At 51.4% G+C, this 23969-nt stretch overlaps 1 protein-coding gene across 1 annotated transcript in view; it reads right to left on the reverse strand.

Annotated features, from left to right (window-relative positions):
- Positions 1-1930: 1930 nt before the first annotated feature.
- The window catches only part of DMBT1 (deleted in malignant brain tumors 1), a gene marked incomplete at its 5' end in the record, with an annotated part of 36526 nt that continues 14487 nt past the window's right edge, over positions 1931-23969 (reverse strand). Inside the window, 16 exons of the mRNA XM_079135837.1 lie at positions 1931-2526; positions 4865-5253; positions 9639-9823; positions 10658-10866; positions 12928-13078; positions 13310-13339; positions 14215-14232; positions 14819-15139; positions 15507-15709; positions 15950-16103; positions 17733-17774; positions 18728-19054; positions 19664-19693; positions 19770-19799; positions 20342-20374; positions 23378-23704. Of these exons, the coding sequence (XP_078991963.1) occupies positions 2205-2526; positions 4865-5253; positions 9639-9823; positions 10658-10866; positions 12928-13078; positions 13310-13339; positions 14215-14232; positions 14819-15139; positions 15507-15709; positions 15950-16103; positions 17733-17774; positions 18728-19054; positions 19664-19693; positions 19770-19799; positions 20342-20374; positions 23378-23704 (2771 nt within the window). The 3' untranslated portion in view covers positions 1931-2204. The remainder of the gene's footprint in view (positions 2527-4864; positions 5254-9638; positions 9824-10657; positions 10867-12927; positions 13079-13309; positions 13340-14214; positions 14233-14818; positions 15140-15506; positions 15710-15949; positions 16104-17732; positions 17775-18727; positions 19055-19663; positions 19694-19769; positions 19800-20341; positions 20375-23377; positions 23705-23969) is intronic.

Below are 23969 nucleotides of genomic sequence, written 5' to 3' on the forward strand. Positions count from 1 at the left end.
CCCTCCCTGGACCCTCTCCAGCCCACAGCCGTGGACACAATGTCACAAACAGAAATGTCTCCTGGAGGAATGGGGCCATCGTGTTTCATTTTAAGTCGCAAGCACAAAGAATTATGGTGTGGTTAGCATTCTTTTCTTTCTCTGGTCTTCATCCTTCTTATCTTGCTCAGGACAGAACCAAAACATGCCATACTGGGAGGACATAGTATCCATTCCCTGGAGGGTTCTGCTGACAGGATCCAGTCGAGGGGTCCAGTATGTAGGTGAACCTCTGTAAACACTGACCAAGCAGACACTTGCTTTTCAAAGGGATTCTCTCTTCAGTTTGCCCTATCATAAGGAAAGCTTGCAATCTGCACTACAGTCCAAGAAGCTGATTGAGAAAAGATGAGAAAAGGAATTCTATCCAGAGAAAGCTCTGTGGCTGCTAGGATTTGGCTCACAGCTGCACGTGGGTGTAGATTTGGCACCATTCATCTGTAACCGTCTGCCCAGCCCTGAGCCTGTGGATTAGGGAGAAACCTGACTCCCGCCTTTCTCCACTGCCACCTCACCCAGCCCCGAGTCAGAGTGCTGCTGGGTGCCGGGCTCTGCACCTGTGTTTCTTCCATCCTCTCTGGGTGCCTGAGCACACGGGATCCGTGTCTGAGTGAGTTCTGGCTCCACGTCGTGGTGCTCGGAGGAAGGCCACTGGGGGTGTGCTTCATCCTCCCCAGCGTGAAGCCGGCCGCAGCCAGGACCACAGCTAGAAAGACCCCCCGGCAACCCGGAGATGGCAGTGCTCTGATAGCTCCCCCGGGAGCTGGCCGGCTTCTCTACGTCTGCCACTGCCAGGGCTGGGGAGAGAGGAGACCAAGACAACAGAGCTGGGACCAGGACCGAGCCCAGAGGACAAGGGCAGGGCAGAAAAGGAAGGACAGTGATGTCCCAGAACCATTCAGGGGGGAGGGATAAAGAAATCAAGGGAGTGGCGATGGGGAAACTGAGGCCAGGCCCCAAACTTCAAAGGAAGTTGAGTTCAGGCTCAAGGGACTGATCGCACATCATCTTGTTAGCCAGGGGAGGCAGGGAGGGGTTTTGAGTAGGACCTCAGAGCTGGGCTTTGGGAAGCAATTCTGGCCTGTTTCCAGATGCACTGGAGGGGAGAAGGTTGCCAGAGTCCCAGGCAAGAGGCAGACAGGACCTGAGCTACTGCAGTGGCTGCAGGGAGTCTAGGGAGAAGAGAGAGTGCCCAGCCCAGCCCTCCTCCCGCCCCACAGGTCTTTTCTCCGAAGCTCCGACCCCACAAGACGTATTTCTGATTCCGTCTCGCGCCCCTGGAGTGTCAGCTCCTCAAGGGCAGCATTTTGATTTTTATCTGTTTATTTATTTGCCTCCTGGCACACAGTAGGCCTTCAATAAACTAATGCACTGAATGAATAAGTAAGGAAAGAGTCTAGAACCAGCTGGCCACAGGGATGAGCCTAACCCAGGGCATAAAGAAAAGGAGCTGTCAGACACACACCCAAGGGGGCACCCTGATTGTGAAGAGGGTTTGTGACCACTACTGCCCCACCCCTGCCATCATCACCATGGCCAGCACATCTACTGACCTGTCCCCAATCTGGGAAGATATCCTGAGAAGCACGTGGCAAACACTGCCTCATCCACAACCCAAACCAAAAGCATGGCAGAGACTGTACTCCCTGCTCTAGGTGGGGGACAAGAACCAGCCTGTGAAAGGCCACTCCATGCCAGCAGTCCCAACGAAGGCCTGCTGGGTCCCCACAGCTGCCCAGACCTGATTTCAACATGCCTGCTGTTACGGTTTGTTCTCATGGGGAGGAAGAAGATTGTCATCCATACTATTCATCTCAGTGGCAATGGTAATAGTCACAAAAACTACCCAGCACCCAGTGACTCACACCAAGCAGGGGCCAAGGCAGTTTAATTAACATTACTTTATTTAACCCTCTCAACAGTCCTAACAGATGAGAAGCGTGGGTTCTGGCAGTTCAGACCCAGAAGAGAGAGGTGCCAGGTCTGTTTCCAGGTCAGAACTCTGCCCACACCTACACACAGGCCCCAAAGACCTTGAGCTTTGGGGGAAGGCAGCAGCCAGGTCTAACTCACTCGGTGTGACCAGGCACAGCACAGTGTGCCTGGTGCATGATAGGTGCTCAATCTGAGTGGGAACCAGCAGAAGCTTCCCAGGTCCTGGAGAGTCATGGGCGGGGGCGCGGGCGGGCAGTAGATTTCGAGGGTGGCTGCCTACCCAGGCTCCTCTTCTCTTCAGGGGGCGCCTGCAGCTGGATGGGCCCCAGGACGACGTCCACCTTTTCCTGGTAGGCGCCCACGTCCCTTTTGGCTCTCACCACGCAGCCTCTGTAGCAGCGTGAGGAGTAGTCGTAGGCTCTGCACACCACCAGCTTACACTGCAGGTACACGGAGGGGAAGCGGTTCAGGAAGTGGAAGGAACTGAATTTGAAGCGGACAATGCGAGGTGATGGCTGGTAGTAGGTCTGGTAGGTTTCATCCTTTATGCACCTGGAAGAAAAAAAAACGCAGCTCGTTAGCTCTCACCAGAGCCCGGGATTCGGCATGACTCAGTCACACCAGGTGCAGAACTCCTAGACCCCCAGGCTTCCGGCCCCACCTCGCCGCCCTTCCGCAGGGTGTGTGGATCACAGCTTCACTGAGCGGCCTGCAGACAGATCCTGGCAGCTCTGGTACATCCCCAGCATCTTTAAGTAGCAAATCCCCTGGGGTTTCCAGATAGACAAACAGTCCCCATGGTGCACGATGGTGGGGCCCAATCCCAATGACCATGTGCTCCAGGGCCCCAAGGAAGCTGGGTAAGTCAGGAAATGGCTCAAATTTGGAGCCCAGAAGCAAGGCAGCACTGGGCTGCACGCTGGGTACCGCTGGCACTCCCTGACCTGCCTGGCCGCCCACTCCCACAGTCCGCCTCTCCTGAGCCCGCTGGACCTGTGCAGCTCTACTTTCCACACTGGCCCGAGCGCCCTTCAGGACCCCTCCTCCAGGTTCCAGCACTTCCCTGCTGGTTGGTGCTAGAAGGAAAGTGTCCTAAGACTCTGCTCAAGAAACTGCTAAAACGGATAAGGAAGCATCTCCCTGGTAACCACGTGACGGGACAAGAAAGGATCAAGGAAAGCTGACCCAGGGGCTGGTTCTAGGGCAGGCTGTCTGTCCTGAAATCCCGGCCTTGGGTCTGTCTGCTCACCCTCCTGCTTCCTCTTCCAGAGCTTTCTTCCTGCCTCTGCTTTCAACTCAGCTGATCTCAAATACCCAGATTTCTTTTTCCACAGCAGCCCTCTTAGCCACTAAGATGGGAGGTGGGACGTTCAGAGGTGAGACATTTTGTGAAAGGGCAGGGTTACCTGGGAGCTGCCTGGGCAATGACTACATTTCCCATAAAACCCTGCCAGCTGGGGTTCTGCGTGGGCCAGAGCTACATAGCCCAGGCTGCTTTTCAGAATCACCTGGGAAAATTGTTTAAACTACAAGAACAAAATTTAAAATAAAATAAAAATGCAAGACACCAAGTCTGAACAAATAAAGAGAAAGTGTGTGGACAGGAAGCGTCTGAACCCAGTTTATTCTCATGGGCCTCCAGGGGAAAGATGTGGTTGAGGGCCAGGCGGAGTCAGTGAGTCCTGTGTTCCAGGCCCATTGGGGACATTATCCCCAAGTGCAGCTCCCCATTCTCCCAGCAAAGTTCATCAATCACATATATGGTGGAATGTCACCATAGACAAGAATCCTTAGGTCAGGAAGAAGGAAATCACTCCCTCGGCTGCATTAATTTTGATCCTTTTACACCACTTTAAATGCCACTTTGTTACTATTTGAGGAACAGGGTTCGAGGTAAGCTTTCTCCCCATCTTTGCTGCTGAGAGGGCGGCTATGAATTGAACCAAATACGTAGACTATGGACAAGACAAGCCTCAATATCTGTTTACTGAAACGATACATGCTCAGACTATACCTGGAAAGAGACGTTGTCTTGGGATCTCAGGGAAGGGAGATTCCCAGCAGCACCCTCACCCTGTTAGCATGACTTCCTGGGAAGCAATGGCTGCTGAGGTGTAAGCCAAGCAGCGCCATGCCACACACCCTCAGACTACAGAGTGGGGATTGATTGGACCTGCACGCCCGCATCTCTGACCCCTTCCCGAGTGCAGAAGCGTCAAACCCCACGTCACCTGCGTCAAACCCCACGTCACCTGCAGGCCTCATCCGGGGAAGCTGGAGCCCGGGAGAGCAGATCTTCCTGAGCTGGACTAGAGACCTTCCCGGACTGATGGAGGTCACGGGGACCTCCGCTGCCTTTGGTGTGACTACGCCGTGGACAACCTGCTGTGCCCACTCCATGCGAGGGGCCCATCCACTCTTTGCCATGTAGTCTTCCCAGTAACCTTCTCTTGTGAATATCATCGTCCTCAATGGACAGGTGACGAAATTGGCCCAGAGGTACATACTTCAACCTTGGTCGCTCTACACCCAATGCTTTTCCCACTGCATGCAGGGCTTTCTAATCCTCAGGCTGGAGTTGGGTCACCTGGTATCTAATCCCAGTTCACAACCAACCTGACCACTGGTGGGTTCTTCCACTCTGACATGTGATCAGGAGATGGGGCATGATCAACCTGCCTTTCTAACCAGGAGGTGGTCCAGGACACGGCACAAAAGCCCCTCAAAGGGAAAAGCCACATGATGTGACTACATACGGCATGGGATCTGTCTACACTTGAACTGCTAGGAACTCTGGTTAATCAAAATCTGGAGTCTCAAACCTTTAGGCTGCTCATTGTTTGACTTCTCAGGCAAAGGTTTAAATCTTACTCAGAAAGACAGTCCTTACCCACTCCGGATGAGATCATAAGTCAAAGATGAGAAGTCGTTGGGGTGTGGGGAAGCCACACAGGTGTCCACAAACAAGGCCAGGGAGGCGTCAGAATGGAGGATTTCAGCCTGAAGATACAAATTCTGGTCCAGATTCACTAAGTATGGGCTGCTGATCACAGGATATAAGAAAGAGGGGGATGTGTAGAAGGAAATGTTCACGTCGAAATTGCCGTACTGGACTTCTTTGACCTCAATGGTGTCATTAGCAATGTACATGGTGTGGACCCAGGTGTTCTGGAGCATCTTGCAGCTGACATGAATGCGGAGGTCCTTCTTCCTTTTGATGATGCCATTTGACACGGTTGCTTTGAGGACATTGGAATAGTTGATGGTGTCATTGTCTACCTAGGAGAGGCAGGTCAAAGAGCAGAGTCAGGCAAATGCCACCTGCTGAGAGAATCTCATTGTTGATTTGGGTTAGAATGAGAAGGAAGTGACAATGAGGTTCTAAAACCCTTCCAGAATCAGACATGGCACATGCCTCTGCCATGGTGACTTTTACCAGGGCAGGATGACTAGCTCAACCAGCAAGACCCCTCTTTGCACAATCCCTGCTTCCCCTGACACTTGACAGGGACCTCAGTGTGGGCCAGTTGTCGGCACCTCTTGAAATTCCTCCTCATAGCACAGTGGGCTATGGTACATTGACCGCCATGCAACTAGCCAAGTTGGCATGGATTCCAGGGCTTAGGGCTCAGAATAGAATGTTCTGTTTCGTCCTCATTGTTGCCAGGGTCTCTAGCTAGTCACATACTTGTTGGGTGGGGCGGGCTGGCGAGGTCAGGGCTAATTGCTTTCTGCTTTGCCGTGTGGTGATTGATTCAGTGGGAGCTGGAAACCACAGAGATCCGCAGTTGCATCTGCAGCAGCTCTTGACCTCTGAGGCTGGGACTCCCTCGAGGCTCATATGGACAACTGAGTGAGTCCTGGAAACCCTGGAGCCCTTCCTGTCCCACCCACTTGTACCAAAGAACCATCTGCAACCATGCCTTTCATTAAGCAGGAAGAACGTTGGTGCCCCCTGCCATTTGATGTGCCCACCATCTCCGGAGAGTGGCCTTTCCAGGGATGGGAGTCTTACACCTGGGGGCCTGTGAGCATTTCAAGGAAAAGATGAGGCCTAAATATACATTTTCCCCCTTTGGCTCGCCAGTGTGTCACCAGTAGCTTGGGTAGCATCTATAGATACCTGTGGAATGAATGGAAGGAACAGGAGCCAGAGGCCCAGTAAGTTCTGTTATGAATGGAGCATGGGGCAGCTGAATGGCCAAGAGGACACAGGTGGAAAAGGTCCCCAAGAAGCTCCGTGATTGTGATCATCTGGCCCCAGCAAGGTAAGCACAAGCGTGCGATCGCCAGGCTGCAGCCTACAGGACTTCCTCCCCGGCTGGGTAATACTATGGTCTGAAGTAAAGCTCTCCCAGTTTCCTAACTATGACTGCCAGCACGCCACCAGTGCTTTTGCAAGAATGGGCAGGAGAATAACATAATAATGACCTAAACGGAAGTCCTAAAACATCAGGCAATTTTGCTTTTCCAGAGAGAGAGAGAGAGAGAGAGAGAGAGAGGTTTTCTGGGTTAGTCATGTGCCTATCAAGGGCTCAAACTCCATTACTCCATTCCTCCATTCCTGGCTGGCTGGGACACTGAACAAAGTCCCTTCTGAAGCCAGCGTTTGTACAACTCAAATGGAATTGTTCTTCAGAACAGAATGTGTTGGAGAATCTTCCACTTCTTGCCTGCATTGCAGAACTCTGAGTATGTCTCTTCCTGGTGAAACATGGGAAAAGAGAAGAGCTTAAGAAGATACTTAATGAGGTTTTCAGCACCTCTCAGCCTCCTCTCTGATCATTTCCTTTTCCTTTCCCCAGACCAGGAGCTTGGGGCAAGTTAATCTAGACCAGCAGGGGGCGCCAGAGGCTGCACTCTGGGCCCAGATCTGGGGAAGAACCAGAGGAAAAGGGCTCTGTGCTATCTGCTCAAGAAGCACGGTACATTTTCTCTTTCCACTTTCTAAAAGGAAAAAAAAATTTTTTTTTTTTTTTTTGCTTTACAATTCAGTACCAACAGTTGTCACAATCAATCATATGAATTGTGTCACCTTCTTACGCTTTCAAAGATAAGCTCAAGTGCTGTAACTCTGCACATTAACAGGAAAATGTTCACATAATTCCATTTACATATGGTTTCTGTGGCAGAGCTCAATTCTGAATCCACTCCAAACACAAACATGGAGTGAAGATTTATTTCTCAAAAGAAAGAGTTCTAATTCTTGATTAAAATTTATTATTGGCATCTTCCCAGTTCAGAAGGAAGCTATCTTGGTAAGTAATAAAGTCTTACATAAGTCAACTGATGTTCTATAAGGACCTGGACTCTTCCTGCCTTGGGATATGCTCCCGGGGGGAGATCTCATCGATTCAGTGACACCAAGCAACATATGTCACGCACCTGCTATGAGGGAGACAGACTGGCAGAGCTATGGAAACCTCCAACTATGGATAATACAGTCCTGCTTTGTCCCTGGCTCCAGTTCATGATCATGTGATCTTGGGCAAATGGCTTAACTTCTGGAAGCCTCCATCTCCTCATGATTAAATGGGAATAAATTTGTCCTGGGAATTTTAAAAGTTCTGTAGAATTCTTGGTTCAGTGCCTAGCATACATAGTAGCTATTAATATTACTATAAATAAAGCCGGGTGTGGCAGCACATGCCTGTAATCCCAGCAGCTTGGGAGGCTGAGGCAGGAGGATCACGAGTTCAAAGCCAGTCTCAGCAACTTAGGGAGGGCCTAAGCAACTCAATGAGACCCTGTCTCTAAATAGAATATAAAAAGGACTAGGGATGTGACTCCATGGTTAAGTGCCCCTGGGTTCAACCCCTGGTGGAAAAAATAAAAAATACTACTATAAAGTCTTGGGCTCTGTGTCAGGGCACTGAGGTTGCAAAGATGAATAAACATCAGTTCACCCCAAGGCACTCAATTCAATAGGCAACGTGGGCATTTAAATAAATGGGGGAATTAGGATGTGGCATCGCTGCCACCAGGCAAGTGAGAAGAAACAGGAGTGGCGCATTGTTTGGTTGCAGCTAATGGACGAAGGACCATCTGTGGGGTTGTTCAGATGCCCATTCTCCAGGCTGCACATTCAGAACACCTTGACAGACTGACTCCAGGGGCGAAGCTCCTGACAAACCAGAACCCAACATGATTTATTTACCGGGTAAAATACAAAAGCCAGGTTGGATAAACCACTGTGTGACCAACACATATTCTTCCCAACACGTCCCTCCCAGAAGGAGCCCTGGCATACGCGGGGTCTGATGGAGGGGCCTGGGAGACACGCAGCAGGCACATCTAGATGGCAAGTGTCCCCTTCCACTCTCAGGGCTTCTTGTGTTCAAAGGAGCAGATAATGGGCAGCCTCTCCTTGGCACCTAGCACAGTGCCCTGGGACACAGCAAATGCTTGATATGGCAATGACCCTAACTAACCATATCCACACAAACCAGCGTCACATACATTGTACATATGTGAGCATTTCATGCCAAGTACACCCTGCAATTCTAAACCAAATTAAGGTATTGATGCTTTTCCTGCCCCATCACAAAATCTCAAAATAATTATTTAGGTGTCGGAACTTAGAATCACTAACTTGAAACACATTTATATAAAATTAAGTGCACCCATGACTAATGGGTGCATTGAGATTTGACAAGGCAACCACTACCACAATAAAATGTGGCATGTGCCATTGCACCCTGCCCTCGGTGACCATCCCCTGCAGCCTGGCAGCAGCCAGCCATGAACCAGCTTTCCATGGATGCACATTTCTTCTTCACTTCTAAATGCTATATAAGTGGAATCATGAAGCAGGTCCTCTTCAGCTTCTGGTTCCTTTTGCTCAGCAGAACGTTCCTGAAATGCTTGGGTTCTGGAGTCAAATGTTGCCCTTCATGGTCAAGTGGTCCTGGGCAACCTGCCTGACCCCCTCAGCTCAATCCACCATTTTTAAAAGAGGCAATAGCAATAGGAGACTACTTAATGACAATTTCAGGAGAGAGACGCAGACAAATCATGGAATCTATAACCTGTAAGATGACGACCATTCCCGTTTGCCCAGGATTGAGGAGTTTTCTGAAACAGGGAACATCCTATGCTAAAGTCTGCAAAGACCTGGGCAACCCAGGATGGCTGGTCACCCTAGATGGTGACAGCTCAACAACCATACAGGCAGAGACCAATTTTAATTGTGAAGCTAACGAGTCTGCAGGCCTCTGCCAAGACTCAGCAATGTGTTTACAATATATTTCCTAAGTTTTTGTAAAATATATTGTATTCTTTGCTCTGTGACAATCCTGCTGCTCTCACCGACCTCAACCCCAACTGTATAAGCTTCAGGCCTTAAAAATCCAGAGCTGCCCCTTGAAGCTGTTCTGGGGATCACTAATGTGAGTGGCAGCCTGCCAGGTGCCCTCTCTGCAGGACAGAGCAGGAGAAACTACCTGAGGAGCTTCAGGAGCTTCCTCCCTCTCTCCTCCCCGCTCCTATTTGGGAGTAGTTGCAGCTCTATCATGGTACTGAAGATTTCTATCTTCCTTTACTCTGATTACGTTATGATCATATCATAATGGTAACTCCTGGATTCCCAGGATTCAAGAAGCTTAATACCGATCACTGTAAGAAAGCAGCTAAATAGGAAATAGAGTGGGCAGCCCCAGGCTTACCTGCTTGAGGGTGCCACAGCCTGAGTAGGGAATTGTGAATACCACGTGGCTCCAAGTTATCTGGGGCTGACACCTGTAGCTCCCACTCCATCCAGGAATGACAAGGTCCCTGGCAGAATAGCCCAGGGATTGGAGGTAGGCCTTGTTCACGCTGGCCTGCATGTGATTTGGCAGACAGAGCAGACCTGATGGGCAAGGGAAGATAATGCCCTTGGTCAGCTCCTCCAAACCCCACAGTCCTACTGGGCACTCCTCCCAGATAAAGACGGTGACCCAGATGGTCAGCACGTAGGGTACCTGCATGGAATACACTTCCCGACCACCTCCCAGGGCCCTGGGCTCAAGCCAGCCCCATCCTCAGGAAAGCCCCATGAGGACCCACAGACTGGGGTTTCTCTAACAGAGTACTACAGGCAGGCTTTTAAACCCACAAAGTAAAGTGACTAGAGTCCAATTGTGGAGAAGTCACGAAGTCAAGTCATTTAGATATGAAGAAAGCCAATACTTTACATCCTAACTATTTAAAATAACCGTGGACATCACCTTGCCAGTCCTTGGCCAAGGTTTACATGAGTTCATATAATGTCCTAAATCAGGACCATGTGGCCTTTGCTGGAAGTGGCGATGACCAGCTCCATCCATCTTCAGCTAGAAGCCAAATGTGTTAGGTCTCAGGACATGGCCAGTGTCCCATACTCTGAGATGGTCACAAAACTTCCAGCTGAGTGGTCACCTGTGCCGTGGGCACTGACTTCCCACCACGGGCTGAGAGCATCCTCTTGCGCCTTCTACTGCGTCTCTGCTGACTACAATAAGGCCACTCAGCAGCAGTCAGAGCGCATTTCAGGCAGCCAGAACCCAGAACCTCCTGCCCACGGTCTCTCTCAGCAGGAACGCAAACCTGGGGCCTGATGGGGCTGCTCTCATTTCTTATTTCACAGCCCGAGGAGAGCTGAGCCGCAGAAGGCTCCCGGCGGTGGCAGCCGCACTCCTAACCCAGCACTCCCCAGGGCACTCACTGGTGCTGTCATTGGAAGGGGTGGAGTAGAACTGAGCCTGGAAGCCTCTCTGCGTGATGCTGACGTCGCTGATGAAGCGGACGGACATGAAGTTCGACGTGGATGTGAAGGAGCCAGTGGCGCCATTGCAGAGCTTGGCGATGAGAGGGGAGCTGTGGTGGGGGCCGTCGAAGACCTCGATGTAGTCGAAGCTGCAGCCCGCTTCAAGCCTAGGGGCAGGGCACACAACTTCAGCCCGCTGTAGTCTGGAACTTGACACAGGGGTTCAGGCCTGGCGGGGGGTGTTAAGAACTGCCTGCTAAGAACTCTGACATTGATTTTCCTGAGTTGAGGGGGTCTGTCTCCCCACGACCACTATGCTTGGATCTGTGTTCAGTTTTTGGGGACACACATGTGAAATCTGCAGCCTCTCTGCCACAATCTTTCAAATCATAAAAGGAAGGGTTCACATCCTAATTTAGACCATCTTTCTTCCATCAAAGGATTCCTGGTTCCCCAGAGTAAAACAAACATTCAATATAAGTAGCGATAAATGTTGGTGAGGATGTGGGGGGAAAGGTACACTCATGCATTGCTGGCGGGACTGCAAATTGGTGCAACCTCTATGGAAAGCAGGATGGAGATTCCTCAGGAAACTTGGAATGGAAGCACCATTTGACCCAGTTATCCCACTTCTTGGTTTATACCCAAAGGACTTAAAATCAGCATACTATAGTAACACAGCCACATCAATGTTAATAGCAGCTTAATTTCACAATAGCTGGACTATGGAACCAACCTAGGTGCCCTTCAACAGATGAATAGATAAAGAAAACGTGATATATATGCTCAGTGGAATATTACTCAGCCATAGAGAAGAATGAAATTATGGCATTTGCAGGTAAATGGATGGAACTGGAGACTATCATGCTAAGTGAAATAAACCAATACCAAAAAACCAAAGGTCGAATGTTCTCTCTGATATGTAGCTGCTAACACACACTAGGGGGAGAGAAGAATAGAAGTTCATTGGATTAAACAAAGAATAATGAAGGGAAGGGAGGGGAATGGGAATCAGAAAGACAGCAGAATGAACTGGACGTAGCTTTCCTATGTTCGTATATGAATACGTGACCAGTGAAACTCCACATCTTGTAGAAGCATGCGAATGGAAAGTTATACTCCATGTATGTATAATATGTCAAAATGCATTCTACTGTCACGTATAACTAAAAAGAACAAGTTTTAAAAATGTAAATAAATAAGTAAAAACAAAATATCCACGAATTCATAGTGATGGAAACAAGTAATTGAGTAAATAAATATTAGGTTAATCAAATAACCTCTCTGAAGCCAGGTTTCCTATTTACGAGGGTGAGATAACCCTGTTGCTGCACACTGACGAGGGCTACCGTGAGGCTTCGGTGAAATGGCCCATGGAAAAGTGCTTTCTAAGATGTCACTAACGGTGGCCGTCATTGCCATTGAGATGTTGGCTAAAGAATCAGTCAGGTTTAGGTGCAGCCCTTGTATTGTAGTGAGACTCAAATAAAATACCTTTTGCAAAACCCCACATGAATTTCTAAAGCAGAGACTTCCAAGGTCACTCATTTTGCTCTGCAGTGACTGTTAGAGGAGAAATCATGGTTTCCTGCAGCCAGGATTCTAAAAATTATGGGTTCCTCTTCCTGCTCAGCTTGGCCACTCCCTCCTTGGATATTAACACACTTTTGGTGATGCCTCCTTCAGCTTAGAACAATGATTCCTACTGAGGAACAGACCACCTGGCCTCCCAGCAGATGCCCACCTCTGCCTAATCCAGGGAACTCATGGAGGAAGAGGGAGAGGCCAGGGAAGAGGTCCCAAATGGGTGCCATTATTAATGGGATTATTTGCATTGTTCCCCTTGAGAATATCATTACTCTAACAACAGTCCCTCCCACTAGGTGACATTTCCCAAGCATTTTCACATACTTCTGTCCCAGAATCAACAAGGGAAAGGAGAGCTGGCATATTATCCCACTCCTTGGGTTGAGCCTTGGGAAAGTGGAGTGACTTCCCATGGTCACATAGCAAATTAATGACAAATCAGGGACCTGAAACCAGAGCCCTTGTTACTCCAGGGATCTTGTCCCCAGACCACCACCCACCTGGGCTGCTCCTGTGCTAGGTCAAAAACTGAATCTGTAATAAAAAAATGTCCCTGGACAAACCCCTCCCCTGAATTGCCCATGCCTTCTCTTTCTAAATGTCGGGTCCCCAACACATTCCGCTTGCACCCACGCACTCACTGGACGTCTCTGAAGATGATGGTCACGCGATAGTTGTTCGGGACCTCGATGTCCCACACACATCTGGCATTGTTTGGATAGTTCCCAGGGTAGAATGGGCTGGAAAAGTTTCCTGATGATTGGGACAGGAAGCCTCCGCAGGAATAGTTCACTGCCAGAACAAAGTGGAAACATGAGGAGCCTGCAGCACGCGGCTCAGTCACCTGGAGGAATTTCTACTCAAAACCGGACAAGAGGAGCCAGGACCTGCTCCACCCACCGAGGGCTGGGAGAAGCCCCCAGGGAGGCTGTGCCCCACCCTCTTATCGCCCTTCACAGGAGGGGAGGGAAGGAGGATTGTGGGCATCTCTGCCACGGACTTGTCAGGGAGCCCAGAACTTACCATTTGGGTAGCTGATGGTGGAAACAGGAGCTGCTGACAGAGAGAATCGTGGTCAGCTTTCCAGCACTTTTTACGTGGTTGTTGAGGGATGGCTTGTTTGTGCCAGGCACAGCACCAACCCTGGGCTTACAGTGGGGGCTGGACTCGGGCTTGCCCTCAGTGTGGAGGAGAGGACCAAAGGCATGGACTGAGGCCCAGGTGGAGGAAAGCCCGGGGAGGGGTGGGACCAGGGACTTGGCTCCTGACCCAGAATGAGTGGAGAACAAACCAGGCAGGCAGGCAAAGAGGGGGGTTCGCGCAGAGTGAACATCATGTGCAGAGGGGCCCACCATGAGAGATTTGAGGACTACAGTGCAGACGGCGAGGGGGACACTAAAAGGAGGCAGGGAGTGAGTTATGGAAGCCCCAAAACCGGGACTGACATTCACATTTCATGAAGCGCCTTGGTCTGCTCTGTGGAGGATGGATGGGAGGGGCAGGTCCAGAACTGCAGCTGCAGGAAGCCAGGAGGTGAAAGGAGGGGAGGGGAGGGATATACAACGACAAGGAAAGAGCTTAGGAGCCAGGAGAGCACCAGGAGGAGCAGAGTGGTGAGGGGGTCCTTGCCCACTGCACGTGAGCTCTGCCACACAGCAGGCCGCGCTTGGCCCACCCCAGACAGGTGTGGTGTCTGAGGACAGGCAGTCGTTACAGGTGGCAAGCCCCTACTGGGAACGCCCTGGAGATCTGAGGCCCGATCGACCAGGCCACTGAAGGACCAAGCTGTTCTGGGCCTAGAGAGAGGCCAGCCCTGCCGGGTTGGGCCGTCAGTTGCAGGGCCTACAGCGTGCCAGGCAGGGCATGCCAGTCTGGGCAACAGCAGTGAGGTGGAGACGCCGGAAGTGAGTGGAAATCACGGTACTTACTAGGTGTCGTTGTGTATTCTGAAATGAGACAGAAGAAAAGCACCGGTCACAAAACTGTGTCTGCGAGGGGTGGTCAGAACAAAGCAGGGACAGCCCAGCTAACTCCTAACCGGCCCTTCTAGTGAGGGCGCCGTGGCCCACTGAGTCATCACAGATGAGAGGAGGCCTAGTGGGTTTCCCTGCCGCTCTCCCAGCCCCATCGTTATTTGAGGGTCATCCACACCACAGAGCCAAGGTCCCAACTACCATCACTTTCTAGCTGCCAGAAACATTCTAAAATCATCGCAGTTGCCATTGGAGGCAGGGGCTGCCATGATCCCCCCACTGAAGAGAAGAGAAAACTGAAGCTTAGAGAAGTTAAGTCATCGCCGAGGTCATGGAGCCACATGTGTCTCCAGCGTGTGGCCCTGGGATCCAGAAACCATCCAAAGGGAAAACGGGCCCCTGCATGGTCTTCTGAAGGGGACAGACCCAGGGGATGAGCTGACAAACTTCTGCTGTTCCCTCCTCTAGATCTAAGTCAGCACTGGCAGCCACGGGCCTCGAGCTCTCACTTGAGAGTGGGTCACCGGTGAAACGGGCCTTCCACGACATTGTGCTGTACCTCCGCAGACGACACCAGCATCTTCCTGGTGACCACAGTTGTGGGAGAACCAGTCGCGGCTCCGGCACTGCCAGAGTGTGGATTCGGTCCCCAAGCAGTCCACGTCATCCAGGGTGATGGGGCCAGAGCCAGGTCCAAAGTAGGCATTTCCTGGGGCTGATTGTGCTGGTCCACACCCCAGCTGTCTGCAGACCACCTGTGCATCCTGAATACTCCAGGAGTCATCGCAAACTGTGCCCCACCTGCCAGCGTGGTAAACTTCCACACGCCCGGCACAGTTACCATAGGAGGAGTTTCCATTGACCAGTCTCAAGCTGGCATCTGAAAGACACGTGCCGCGAAAGATGACCACATCCCACAACGAATCTCAACCAAAGAGTCCTCCAACCTTTCCCCTCCCCCATTTTCAAAGGTCCCCCGCCTCGGGATGGAGAGGTGCTGGCTCGGCAAGGGGAGTCACCGGGACTTGAGAGCAGACCCAAGGCCAGGCATGTCCCCTATTCTGCACATCTGGTTGCCATGGCCAAGGACCGACCCCTCCTGAGGCTCACACGGGTCAGCCGTGAGATGAGAATGGACAAACACTGCCAAAGCCTTTCTTTGATTTCCCCGGGAACCACGATGCACTCATAAGAGGGGGTTGGATAAATCCACCGGGCCTCACGGGTCAGGTCAGGTCTGCGCTTACCTCTGGGAAACGAGTTATACCAAGCCGAGAAGCCATAGTTTTGGACACTGGCATCGCTTCTGAACTGAACAGTCATCCGGTTGGTAGAAGATGTGAATATCCGGCTGCTGTCATTACAGATCCTCCCCAGATAATTAGCACTACTCGGTGGTCCGTCGATGACCGCGACGTAATCAAAACTGCAAGAGCTGTGGAGCTCCAAGCTGCGTGGGAAAGGACGCACCCAAGTCAACACTGGAATTCCTGCCGCCTGCCTGCTTCCTGGGTGGTTTGGACATTACAAGTGATGCTGTTGGTCACGAGCTTGTCTTCTAGCTCTTTCTCCAACAGATCAAAGGACTTCCCAGTAGGGATCAAAGCATCACGAAAGCGCATCCATGACACCCAGAGTGAAAAGCGTCCCAGCCCAGGGACCCTTGACCAGGGCACCTAGTGAGACTTACCGCAGGTCACTGAAGCCCAGGTTTATGCGATACCCAGAACGCACTTCTATCTCCCACACACACATGGCATTGTTGGGGTAGTACCCAGGGTAGAACGGGCTGGAGAAGCTCCCACTGGCGCTGTTTAAAAAGCCTCCACAATTTGAAGGGAGTCCTAGAGAGGAGAGCGAGAGGGACATTCTCATTGTCTTCAGGTGTTTCCTGACAAGCAGTCCTCCTCAGGGTAAGGGTCTTCACGTTCATCCTCCACACGTTATGACATGACTTAATTGTAACTTAGACGCAAGTCTTTTGTGCTACAAGTAGTAATTGCTTAAAACTAAATTATGATCTAGGCACACAATGGAAAACTATGCAATTATTAAGCCTTATTGTATAGGAATAATTTCAATGCCATAAAAAGCATTAATTTTAAGGCAGAAATATTTCTCATATCCCCTTAAGTGAAAGTGAATGCTAAAAATAGGGGACATAAATCATACTCTACTGTGTGTGTGTGTGTGTGTGTGTGTGTGTGTGAGTGTGTGAGAGAGTGAGAGAGAGAGAGAGATAGAGAGAGAGAGAGAGACATTTGCCAAAATGCCAATAGTAATTATGCTTGTATTCACTCATTTATTTATAATACTTCTGGAATGGTAGACAAAATACTAGGTAATAAGAAAAGATAAGTATGATTTTTGCAAATAAACTTCCAATGCAGCAAATTCCCAGCATGAACTTTGGGAGGGCTCCATGCCGTCAGGAGCTTGAACCCCCCTCGAGGCCTCACCCACCTCTCTCACAGTACCCCCACGGAGCCAGCTCCGTCCCTCCCTGGACCTCCACAGCACTCCAGGCTGGAAGAGCCTTCGGCATTCGGACCTGTGTCCCTTGTAAGTTTCAGCTTAAGTGTCACTTCTGGAAAGAACTGCTCAGCTCCCCAAGGAAGGAAGGTCTCTGGCACACTGAGCCTATCCTTGAAAGCACTTGTCCAAACTGGAACTTCATAGCTCATTTTAGATGAATATTTAATCCTGTAAGTGAACTACCTGAGGCCGGTGATGTGTTTATCTTTTTCACCATTCCATACTTTATAACCTTTCTCAGGGGCAATTTGGTCAAACACAGAGAAAACGCTCCACATGGGAAGAGCTAATATTCATCAGGCACACTGTATACCAGGCACTGTGCTACCATTAGCCCCCTAGGTCTATGTCTATCCTAAAGGGAAAAAAAATGATATTATGTGCAAAGATTTCTCTATGAAAATAGTCTCTGTCACAGAATCATTTATAATAATGAAATATAAACCACTTAAAGGCACAGAGACTGAGGATCTGTTAAACAATTCATGCATAGCTGGACAATAAAAATAATATGGGCATATAAAATAATGGTGAGGAAAGATTTAATGATACAAAAAGTAGCCAGATCACATTTTAAGAGCAAGAGAAAGGTTTTGGAACCATAGTGTGCTAATGAGAAATCATCATCACTATGAAATGATCCATTTATACTCTGTCGCCCTTCTTCCTTCCCAAGTTTTGAAGATACTACGAGAAATAAAATTATGGTCTATTTATTTAAGAATATTTCTCTCATTGACATGAAGAAGCGGAAGTCCCTAGTCGAAGTCATCCTCCTGGCAGGGGAGGTGTGAAAGGTGTGCGTGTGTGCGTGTGTGTGTGTGTGCGCGCGCGCAGTGGGGCCTGCCAGCGGGTGGGCAGGTGTGCAGACTGAGCTAGGTTCCGGGGATAAGCTAAGGAATAGGACATCCGGTCCCGTATGTAGGCAGGATACTTACTAGGAGTGGTGGGACTGGTGGTGGTTGTTGGGTGCCACCAATCTAGAAAGAAAATGAAACTCTTTTAGAATTTTACCAGCTACATTTTAAATTCCATGGTCATTAGCTTGAGGAGCCCAGTTCAGTCATTTTCCTGATTAGAGGCTGGAGTATGTAGGTAGACTCAGTAAGGGCTGCAGACTGCAATGCTTCCCAACATATTTGCACAGAATATTATCGATGCAGCACAAGAATGCTCTGGGAAGGGATTCTTTATTAGACAAACATGTACAGTCGTTTTACTGGGTCATGTCCACAGTTACCCAGCTCTAATTCAGAAATTTACATCTAAAGTGACCCAAGGCCCAGAGCCTCTTCCACAACAGCATCAGAACGAACACTGTCAACAGCAATAGCAGGAGCTGGTGGGTCTCTCCAAAGCTGAGCCAGATGGAGGTGAGGGTGCTGGGGACTCAGCATGTCACCTTCACAGACCTCAGAGCCCTCAGAGAGCACTCACTCCTAAGGGCCTGCGCCCTGTCCCACTTCTCCTTCCAGAAATGAGAGGGGAATGCTCTGGGCTGGGCAGAGCACACTCACCTGGCGTGGTAGGGTTTGTATGTGCATCTGCAGGAAAGGGGAGAAAACATGAGTCAGTCTCACTGCCAGGTGTGTTGCAAGGAGCCACAGGATGAAGAGAAGAAAAATGCTGGAAGCAATTTCCTCCTCATCTCTCAGAAATGCTCCCTGGGAGCAGCACAAACCTCACGGGCTTGTCTCCACACAGCAGCAGTGGGGGAGTTCATTCTTAAAGCCCCAGGACACTCGACTCCTGTCTGACACAGGAAGAAGCCACAGTACAGCCACCACAGTCAGACACACCAGTGACATCTGCGATGTCATTGCCTTCTGCAGGTATCAGGAAAAATGCCAATCTCCCAGACTCAGGGTAAGAGAGGCCAGTATAAAGGAGCCCGACTTGAGCAAACCTACACAAGACGACAGAGAATTCTCACCTGAGCAGACGACTCCTGCGTCCTCATGGTGTCCACAGTTGTGGGACAGCCAGCCTCCGTGGGGGCAGTTCCACAGGTAGCGCTCGCTTCCGGAGCACCTCACGTCATCCAGCACGATCGGCCCTGAGCCCTGTCCAAACCAGGCATTTCCAGGGGCAGACACAGCCGAGCCACAGCCCAGCTGCCTGCAGACCACACTGGCGTCATTCGTGTCCCACAGGTCATCACACACGGTGCCCCAGGAGCCTCCGTACAGGACCTCCACTCGGCCTTGACACCGGTCACCTCCATTCACCAGTCTCAGCTCCAAACCATAATCAGTTGGTCCTAGAGATGGGCATTTTCTGTCATTAGGGAAGTGCTGTTGCAATCCCAGTGAGGGGGCTGGGGATGTGGCTCAGCAGTACAGCTCCTGCTGGCATGCACAAGGCCCAAGTACTGAAAAAACATCCAACTGAGATACGGCCCTACTACCCCTAGGACACTGATCAAGACACACCTTGACCAGTGCTGGGGAAACACGGGAAGACCAGCACCCTCAGGCCCTGCCAGCGGGAACACCAGCATCCAGCAGAAAACAGGTCAGCTTCTCCACAAGTCACCCACTGACTTAGCATGTGACCCAGACAACCCGCTCCCAGGCCCTTGCCCAGAAGAATGGGAACAGGCATGCCAGCAGAGAGTTGTGTGTGCTCAGGACAGAGACAGCCTGTGTATCCATCCTGGGGTGTTGGGGTAAGCGCAAGGTGGCGTGCGCATGCGATGTGGGCACATTCGTACAGTGGAATGGCGTTGACAACGAAAAGAAAAGACGCGCTCCTACATGCAAAACTAAGGGAACACATGCTAAAGGATATAAGTCAGCCAAGAAAGCAAAACCTGATTAGAAGGGAGGGGGCGTGGAGTCAAGGTTGAAATTAATCCAAAAATGCTCACCATAGACAGGAGTTGATGGACGCCACCAATCTGGAAAGGACAAGAAAGCCAGATTAGAAGGGAGGGGGCGTGGAGTCAAGGTTGAACTTAATCCAAAAATTCTTACCATAGATAGGAGTTGTTGTACGCCACCAATCTGGAAAGGACAAGAAAGCCAGTTTAGAAGGTAGGGGTGTGAAGTTGAAGTAGGGTCTAGGGACTGGGATCAAGGATAGCGGAGTCAGAGAAGCTCTGTGCCTCAGGGAGAATGAAGCCTTTCTACAGCGTCTCAGTGAGCAAGACCAGGCCCTTACAGGTGCACCACAATGGCAACCAGGCACCCCAGTCCCCAAAGGGAAATACGATTATTTTCTGAAGGATGGTTTTTTGGTTAAAAACAATCACTCAGCATGTGCCTGGGCTATATGACATGAAAAATGCCTGCTGTCCCCTCCCATGGGAGTCCTGGCCCTGGGAGATGATGTGTTTCAGTAGAAACGGCTCAGGGGAGAGGCTCCTTGCCACCACAGTACTGGGGACTGCTGTTCAGCAACTCAGGTCAGGGTAGCATCTTCCTAGCCCACCAAGCCAGGAAGGAGGATGAACATTCTGTGGGCTCAGCAGCCAGAACGTTCCACAGAACTTCTCAGAGCTACCAGCTGGGGCTGTGAACAGGAGCAAGGAGGCAGATGGACTCACCTGGGAGGGGAGTCCCTGAGGGAAACGAGGCACCTGTGGGAGACAGAAGGGTGAGTCAGATGTGTTACACGGAAGTGGCAAAGCTGGGAATCAGGAGGAGGACAACGAGCAGGTCAGGCATTCTTCATGCCGGTCCCTTCCCGCAAAGGGGAGTTGACTGCCAAATGGAGGCTCCTGCGAGGAGTCCAGGCAGATCCTGTCCTCCATCCCATCCTCAAGGGAGACACTGGCTAGATGTGGTGGTCAAGTGGAACGTACTCTTCCTCTGCCTTGTGGTGAGCTGTGCACTGAGTCAGCTGAAAGGGGCCCCCGGAACACAAGTCAATGGTGCACCTGTGCACAACGGCAGTCCTAGCCCAGGGGACTCCAGGTAGACATCCCATATGGGTGGCCTCAGCTGAAGACCACACTTCCCAATGGAGCATCTGGATTCAGCATGGCTCCGTGGGCTGGTCCCTCCCTCACCCTCTGTGCCACATCATCCCTCTCCCCGGCTCCTTCAGTGGGGCAAAGGAGCCCTGGGGGAGGGGGTCTGGGCTTCTCTCCTTGACTCTAATTTGCACTTCTTCAAAGTGACCACGTGCTGGTCTCACGGCTTATTGACACCCTGGATGAGGAGTTATACTGCAGGGATAAACCTGATTCTCAGCAAAGAACTTAAGACGACTTCCAGAAAATGGGAAAAGCCCCAAAGCCATCAGGTGAGGAGACTAACATGTCTACTTCCTCTCAGAGCAAAGCCCAAGACAAAGAGGGAGGCCTCGCTGAGGGTGGAGCAGGATGACTGGATGGGAGACAGTCCCCTAGGGGCCAAGTGATGGGACCCCAGAAACAGAAGTCCCCTGAGTCCTGACATAGACCCACATCAGCTGCCCATGTGGAAGGCGCTGGAAATTCACAGGAGAACTCTTATGTTCAAGCATGACACTGATTAACTGTGAGTAAGAACTCCTGTCTCTCCCGATCTTTGTGGGTTGTGTGGGCCTGTGCTCAGTGGCTATCTGCATGGATGTCACGCTTTAGAAGTCTGAGCTTTGTCACTGCTGGTCCCAGCACTCAAGGGTTTAAAGCAGATACACTGCAGCATAGCTTTGTCCTGGCCTGAGCTGCTCACTCTTTAGGCATGGAATCACAGAAGAGGGGATGCAGAGGCCACTGGAATCACGTTTGGTTCAAAGCACATGATTCTCCTTACAAGTGCCAACTGACAAGACACCGTCAGCACAGCCTAGGGGTCAGCCATTGCTAGAGGAATCTTCTAAGAAGCAGCACCCTTCAGCAGGGAACTGGGACACGGTCTGCTCTTGGGAAAGCAGGGCTCAAATATCCACCGTTCTGCCTCCCTTGTCCATCACCCCAGGCAGCTGCTTTACAGAAAGCCCAGAGAGCAAGGACACTCCCATCCTCTGCGAAGACTTTATGCAAGAAATCGAGGGGAGAGAAAGGAAAGCAATGTCCAACTTGGAGACAAAACGGGCCACCCAAATGTGCAAGGCAGTATGGTTAAGGACAAAACAGCCAGGCACAATGGTGCACGACTATCATCCCAGTGGCTCAGGAGGCTGAGGCTGGAGGATCACGAGTTCAGAGCCAGCCTCAGCGACTTAGCCAGGCCCTAAGCAACTCTCTCTAAACAAAAAAATATGAAAAGATCTGGGAATGTGGCTCAATAGTTAAGCACCCCTGGGTTCAATCTTCACTTCCAAAAAAAGACATAAAAGTCAGAGAATTTCCATGTAAGTTTTATGCACCAAGGCACGATGCCCACAGACTTACAGTCTGGAAAATGCGTGTGACCAGAAAAACATCTCTGTGCACATGGAAAAATTGCTAGCAAGATACCACGTGTGCAAAAGGGGTTTCTTAACCCTGCTTCCCAGAGTGAACTGGGAGGGACAGAGCGTGGCCTGGGGGTCCAGGGTCACATGTTGGAAGCTAAAGGTTCAGGTACAGACGCGGCAGCAGAGGGGCCTCAGCTACACAGCGCTCAGCTCCCCACAGCAGCCGGTGTCGCCTCCCTGCAGAACACCCAGCCCTGTGGGACACAGCAGGCACTGGGTGACATCAGGCCTGGGCCTGGACACGGTGCCTGCTGGGGTTCCTATATTCCCTGCCTTTATTAAGGCTGAAGACCAGGGAGGCAACACTGTTCTCAGGAAAGTCCTCCGTAGTCCTGCCAGCACACTGGGTGCTGGGAGAAGCAGAGACACGACCCAGAAAGTACCAAAGTGAGCACAGCAGTTTCTGGGGGTGAGTTTCACACTGACCAACCATGGCCTCCCACGGGGACTCTCCTGAGAAGGGCAGCCCCTGTCCACCCCCACCCCCATTCTGAAGTGGACGAAGACTCCTCTTCTCCCTCGCCAGGATGTCCCCAGTTGGCCACCCCGATGATAGTGACCGCATCAGACACGGCCCACATCTCCACCAGCTCTGGTGGTCTGGTGAGTCCTATCTGCGGACAGCAGAGCCCAGGTCAGGGCCCTCCCCTTATGCTGTCTCACACAGGCAGATGGCCACACAGGTGGCACCTCAGCTGGTGCCATGGCACACTCCAGGAGTTCCCTGGGATGTGGCCACTATGAAAAGCTGATGACTGTGTGTCTGCAAACCCACAGGAAAGGGGGCATTTGCCCAGAGTGATGGGCCACTTCAAACTTCGCCTTGGGCCAGGTGACCGGGGACCAAGGAGGAGAGCAAAGGGAGAGTCAGTGAGACGGGGTGGACTGGAGAGCAGCAACCTCAACACAGGAGGGAAGGGCTCCTCAGGGAGGGACGTGCAGGCCAGCAGTGCCCTCCCAGGGTCTCATGCGAGGAGGCCTCGCCCAGTCCCTGGGTGCAGTTCCAGCCCAGAGAGTCCTTCTCAGGCTCAGCCTGGAGCCGTTCCTGCCAGCACACCTCCCGCAGGTGCCTCCTGTCTGTCGGAGGGGAGAACCACGGGCCCCACCCAGGAACGGGCACACAGTTGAAGAGCAGCCCAGGGCACTGGTCAGAGCCCATTCCCAAGGTGAGAGTCTGGGGGTGCCAGGGGCTCACGTGTGCAGATGACTCCTGCGTCCTCATTGTGTCCACAGTTGTGGGACAGCCAGCCTCCGTGGGGGCAGTTCCACAGGTAGCGCTCGCTTCCGGAGCACCTCACGTCATCCAGCACGATCGGCCCTGAGCCCTGTCCAAACCAGGCATTTCCAGGGGCAGACACAGCCGAGCCACAGCCCAGCTGCCTGCAGACCACACTGGCGTCATTCGTGTCCCACAGGTCATCACACACGGTGCCCCAGGAGCCTCCGTACAGGACCTCCACTCGGCCTTGACACCGGTCACCTCCATTCACCAGTCTCAGCTCCAAACCATAATCAGTTGGTCCTAGAGATGGGCATTTTCTGTCATTTGGGAAGTGCTGTTGCAATCCCAGTGAGGGGGCTGGGGATGTGGCTCAGCAGTACAGCTCCTGCTGGCATGCACAAGGCCCAAGTACTGAAAAAACATCCAACTGAGATACGGCCCTACTACCCCTAGGACACTGATCAAGACACACCTTGACCAGTGCTGGGGAAATACGGGAAGACCAGCACCCTCAGGCCCTGCCAGCGGGAACACCAGCATCCAGCAGAAAACAGGTCAGCTTCTC

The sequence above is a fragment of the Sciurus vulgaris genome (assembly GCF_902686455.1).
Source record: "Sciurus vulgaris genome assembly, chromosome: 4".
In the NCBI taxonomy this organism is placed as follows: Eukaryota; Metazoa; Chordata; class Mammalia; order Rodentia; family Sciuridae; genus Sciurus; species Sciurus vulgaris.